This window comes from Pocillopora damicornis, chromosome 14 (assembly GCF_964200805.1).
Source record: "Pocillopora damicornis chromosome 14, jaPocDami1.2, whole genome shotgun sequence".
NCBI classification, from domain to species: Eukaryota; Metazoa; Cnidaria; class Anthozoa; order Scleractinia; family Pocilloporidae; genus Pocillopora; species Pocillopora damicornis.
The window spans coordinates 4039787-4045422 of record NC_142683.1 but is presented as its reverse complement, the minus strand read 5'-3'; the positions used below and the strand labels follow the sequence as shown (position 1 = coordinate 4045422).

Genomic DNA, 5636 nt, shown 5'->3' with positions numbered 1-5636 from the left:
CTGACTGTTCAATCCTCTGTTTTTCATGTTTTACAAATGTGCAGGAAATGTTTTGGGAGAGGTTAGAACTGTGTTGAGAAAGGGAATGAAGAGGGTGATTTTCCATTCTGACATTGGATTAAATCCATTATTGTTAAAATTGTAAAAATGTAGATAAGTACTGGTACCTCTAGTTTTTAACTTAGTGAGCCTCCCAGAAGAGATAAACTTTTAACTTCTCCGTATAATATACATACACTATCCAGCAAAGAGGTAACTCTAGTTTTTAACATAGTGAACCGCCCAGAAGTGATAAACTTTTAAGTTCTCCACATAATATACATATATTATCCTGCAAAGAGGTTATGAGAATACGCAAACTTATTGGAGAGAAGTTGTTATTTTGATCTAACACCAAATTCTTGTTACTAATCCACAAGGAAATGTGTAGCAGCTGAAGGGGAGAATTAACAACCAGATCTTGGGAGTTGAAGGGTTATTAATAACATGGTGATTAAAATCTTCATTTTCTCCTAAACTAATTGATGTTTATTCTTGTGCTTGGTGAAAATGATATTTTGCAAAGCTCACAGTTTGTTGGAACAAAAAAAGCATTTATTTTGCAATGGTGCATTTTATTAAAAAAGCTCTGTCCACAAAAAAAGCAGGTGAAGTGTTTGAAATTTTAAATGCCTTTTTCTGATTGCTTTTATCACTCTTGTTCAAGAGCAGTTTTAAATAGGTTGAAATGCAAAGGATTTAACCATGTGATAAAAGTTTATCAAGGAAGACTTATACCTCTTTCAAGGATATGCGAATTGTGTTATGTCTATGTGGAAATGTCTGAGTGATAGAAGAAAGTGGCAGGTTTTAATAATTTTTATTTGAATACATACTGCCTTGTGTTTGTCTAACAGGTAAACATTGATGTTTAAGAGAGCACTTTGATTACAGTACAGTATCTTTTCAATCTTCTCTACTGTAAACCAATTTCCTCAAGAAAATTATAAATCGTTGTCAAATTAGTCAAAAAAGTTGAGGAAAAATTATAATTTTGTTTCCAAAAAGGCATGAAGTCTGTAAGAATCTTGAGAGAGCAACATTGGGTGAAGACACAAAGTAGGGTTTATAGTTGTCAAACAAGTTTTTGACGTTTTGTCTTTTGAAACAAAGTGCCTGTCCCAATGGATTTTCCCTTTGTGGGTGAGAGAGAGTAAGCCGCGTGAAAGCGATTGGTTCAAATTCTTGGAATGAATAATTAATCCTCTTAACATCTGACTGATTCGCCCGTGCGTGACAGGAAAAGAAAGATTATTTAACAGTGTCATATTTCATTAGGCAATGCTAATCTTCTGCGTTCCATTCCTTAGAGATAGGGTAGGGTGCTTGTGTTTACGGTAAGATTTTTGGTAGTTCGTTGTCGTTTAATTCATTTCCCAGCTCAACTGTAGAAAAACTAGATAGAAGTATAAGAAAAGTGGTTTTCTGTAACGTTTAAGAGTAGGAAAGCTGAGCATTAATTACTCATTTTTGGGTGAAAAGTTCGGCAAACTTTGGTCGTCATGGCGGACACGGAGAGAAGACGTCCTATGATCGGAGCTATGTTCCGTGGCCCGGGACCCGCTGCTTATGTTTTACCAGGATCTACAGGTTACATTGGACATGATTGTACGAAATACAAGAAACCAGCCTTCAGTTTTGGCGCAAGAACGTGGAAAAATCAACAGTTGACAGGACCTGGTCCTAAATACAAAATAGAAGATGTTACGCGATTCGGAATGGAAGGGACACCGAAGTATACTCTCCATTCGCGAACAAACTTGCAAGGGAAATTTCAAACTCCGGCGCCATGTGAGTTCAGTTTGTTCTCTTAGCTCCATTTATTGTAGAGTTTGTTTATCCTGTAGTGTTGTGAAAGAAAACAATGGAACGCGGAGTTAATTTCTTGTTCTACAACCGGCGCGTCCTTGGAGACGCCATAAGAACAAAGTATGTATGCACACATGTCTGGTAAACTGTCGCGCTCAATAGGCTCAAGATCTACCTAAATCTAAACAAATATCTACAATAAGCGCAGACTTTAAACTCCCTCCCGAATAATTTACTGGTATCTTCTCTTGTGGTGGAATCCTCTTAAAGGTGATATCTCATTAGGTGAAATTATTAGAATTTCGATTATTTGTTCCCTCCTCTCTCTTTATTTTTCCGGAAAAACCTCCAAAATACTAAATCTAAGCCTTTCAGCCCACAGACGACACTTTTAACTCCTCTGAATGTCCAGTATCTATTTTTTCCTCACAGTAATACTTCTAAGTCATTCATTTAGATTATGAGAATGAAGAAAATGATCACCTACCTAAGAAGCTTTGATTGTTTAACAAATTCTCCCTTTCAGTATTCAAGGAAATGTACAGAGAAGAGTATGGGGAATATGGATACTGATGTTAGGGAATGAAAGGTTCATAATACCTAGGTATTGGCTAAAATAATTAGAGAAACATGCTTACTGTGAGAGCATTGGCAGTTAAATTATTAGTTTTTAACAGGATATCTAATTTATTGTGACTTTCACTTTGTGGTAATTTTCTCCAAGGGGATTACAAGGCAGAGAAGAAGCCAGTATTTAAACATGCCTTTCCCCCGCAATATTCCTTTGGTTTGCGCACTCCATACGGAAAGCAGGACAACAACCCAGCCCCGAATAATTACAACATGCCATCAATAATTGGTCCTAAGGCCGTAGGAAAGAAGTCTTCAGCTGCTTTCTCTATGACAAGTAGATCAAAGATTGGAAGTTTTCATGAGGATTTGCAGAAGGTTGGTGTTTGTAGATTGTATGAGGTAGAGTTTTACTGATTCAAAATGTTGATAGTACTCATGTTGTGCATGTTAGGACAGTTTGCCTCCAGTGTCTTAGCTTTTAACTCTTTTGGTACCTCTCTCCCAACCCATGCCAGGAAAACCTGATGAAATTGAAATGCCGAGGAGGAGGAAATTAAATGTTATCTAATGGTATAATGGAAACTATCATCACCTCTACCAGGCAAATAATCATGGGGGACCCCCCCCCCCATTCTACATCCTTGATTCCTTGATAAAGCTCCAAAACAAATAATATACTACAATGTGCTATGAAGTATGAGCATCCTGATCAGACAGATGCGCAAAATTGTATAGTATCATGGTTTTAATTGCTTTTAGGTGTATAAATACATTTAAGAAAGGATTCTAATATACAGTTTGTCTTACTTTTCCTCGGGAATAAATACTATTGTTACTCTCTCTCATCTTTCTATATTTTCACCATCTTTGTATGCAGACTCCTGGACCAGGCACATATAAAGTGACTGATCCAAATATCTACAGGAACAGGAAGCCCATATTTTCCATGACGGCTCGTAACAATGCCCCTGGTGACCGAACCCTAAAACCAGGACCTGGAGCCCACAGACCAGAACTGGTGAGAAAAGATCTTAGTGGGCATTTTAATTTAGTGTAACCAAAATGCAGAACCAAAGAAAGAAATCACAACAGTCAATCAGAACTAAGTTTTAGAATATATCAAGGAGGTTAATACAAATGTGGTTCAACAAGAATCTATGGAAATATTTTTGTGACCCCTGATGTCAAGATTTTTCTCAAGTTTTGTTTCTGAAACACTGAGAGGAGAATGGCAATAGTTTCCTCGACCAATCACTGCATGAGCTTAGTATTAACCCCTGACACTCTATCATCAGTATGCATATTCTCCGTACTGTTCTCCATACATTTTCTTGAGATACTGACAAGGAGAATTTGTTAAATGATCAAGAGCCTCTTAAGTAATGGTAATCATTTTCAAATTGAGATGGATGACAGAAAGTGAAATTTTTAGTGTATAATAAATAAACATGTAAATGGAAAATTTTAAAATATCACTGCTTGGGCATCTATGGTCAGTTTTATTTATCAATAGTCATAGAAATGTGTGGCATATTTTTTTTTATTAATTGAAATCTGATTGAATTTATTTTCTTCTCTTTCAGTGCTATGCTACATTCAAAAGACAACCCTCTTTTCACTTTGGCCAGAGGTGGTCTGAGTATGTTGCACCACTGATTGTGGATCCTATTGATTAATGGAGATTTTTAGCTGGTAGCAGCCATATTGTTTGTGCCTGCCAACTCTGAGTCAAGCAGATCAGAAAATTTTCATTTCATGTCAGCTCAATGGCCTTCCTGATTAATAGCTCATAGATGTCACAAACATTTATGTTATTCTGTAAATGGTTTGAACCTTGGGGTAAATCTTTATTTTGTGATTATCGTCTAGGTAAGGGCAGTCCTGAGAAGGACTGTTGTCAGTAGTAGGGAATGAGATTTTGACAACCAGAGTGGAAGTAATCATGATTTTGTTATTACAGTCTTGATTGTAAAATGATCATACTTCACCCAAAACCTCTGGTGTTAGAAGGGAGAAAACTGGAGATTCTGTAAAGGCTGCTGCTGCATTCAATATCCCTGGAAGTGTGTTGTTATCTTGCCTTTTTCTTCTGTGTCCCACACAAAATAATTATCGACTAAAAAAGGTTAGCAGGTATAAAGAATTATTTTTTTGTATTTCCAGAAAGTATAACCATTGATCTTGAATTACAATTTACAAAATTTAGGAACAAAGGGATGACATACTTGAACTCTAAAATAAGGGTTTGAGGAAACTTTCCTAGTTCATTTGTTTAGTCCATGTATTTCAAAAAGTAGTGTTAAGCATTTCCTCAAGCAGTGTCTAGTGGTTTCCTTTCTCTATAGTTTATTGTTACTGCTTGAGATTAAGCATCAGCATGTACATAAACAGATTCTTATCTAATGTTTTAAAACAGTTTACAGAACAAGATTGGAAGCCAGGAAATGTGGTATTTTGATGAGATTCCTTTTTTTCTTTTAGTGCTGCAATTACAGTATTATGAGTAGACAAACTGTGGCTTGCATTTATTGAAAGTGGATTCGCTTTTTTCAGTAGTTGTTTTTTTTTTTATATATATATATATATTTTATGAAGATTTAAGAAAGAAATAAATTCAAAGAGTTTGTCTCAGCAGAACAAAACTTAATATATGTACACAAGGCTTATATCAAAATGATAATAAGCTCTGTTGCTCTTTGAGTTTTTTCTTTGCTTTCAACTTACTCTCCATTTGAAAACACAGTTAGATTGGTGTGAAGCTTACTTACAGTTGCAAAGCCCAGAGAGTAATACTAAGCTAATAGCATTGTGCTAATAGCTTATAGCTAATAGCATTAAATGCAATTGTGCTGTATATTAATTTGGAAACAAGTCAGAAAGATTGTTTCAAGTTTGTCAAGTCACTGTCAGTAGTAATCAAGAATGTAGACCATTACTTGTCCATCGGGGGGAGGGGGGTCTTGGGGTGTTTCTGACCCTTCTTCTCTGAAAGGGAAGGGTCAAAATAATTAATAGTCTGGATTTGACCCTTGATGTGACACAGCTAAGCTCCTGATGCCTGCAAGAAAATTGCACAAGTACAATTTTTTTGGACTGTCTATTGGATTGTATCGTTGATTTTCAATGAAAGTATTTACTCATGTTTATAGTTTATTTATTTTACTGTTTACAAGTGACCCTACCTGAAGGAAAGTAAAACAAGAGTGCAAGTACGG

The 5636-nt window shown here is 35.9% G+C and overlaps 1 protein-coding gene across 1 annotated transcript; it reads left to right on the top strand.

Annotated features, from left to right (window-relative positions):
- Window positions 1–1315: 1315 nt before the first annotated feature.
- On the top strand, window positions 1316–5289 carry LOC113683548 (ciliary microtubule associated protein 1A). The gene is made up of 4 exons (XM_027200804.2): window positions 1316–1830; window positions 2573–2796; window positions 3299–3439; window positions 4005–5289. Exons 1-4 carry the CDS (start codon window positions 1542–1544, stop codon window positions 4095–4097), a joined length of 747 nt encoding a protein of 248 aa, XP_027056605.1. The 5' UTR covers window positions 1316–1541; the 3' UTR covers window positions 4098–5289.
- Window positions 5290–5636: the final 347 nt, after the last annotated feature.

Bases quoted from the DNA above. Each gene is read 5' to 3' on its own strand.
- LOC113683548 (XM_027200804.2), top strand. From the start codon at position 1,542: ATGGCGGACACGGAGAGAAGACGTCCTATGATCGGAGCTATGTTCCGT. The intron at 2,797-3,298 runs GTTGGTGTTTGT...CTTTGTATGCAG, and splicing joins TTCATGAGGATTTGCAGAAG to ACTCCTGGACCAGGCACATA. The intron at 3,440-4,004 runs GTGAGAAAAGAT...CTTCTCTTTCAG, and splicing joins GAGCCCACAGACCAGAACTG to TGCTATGCTACATTCAAAAG.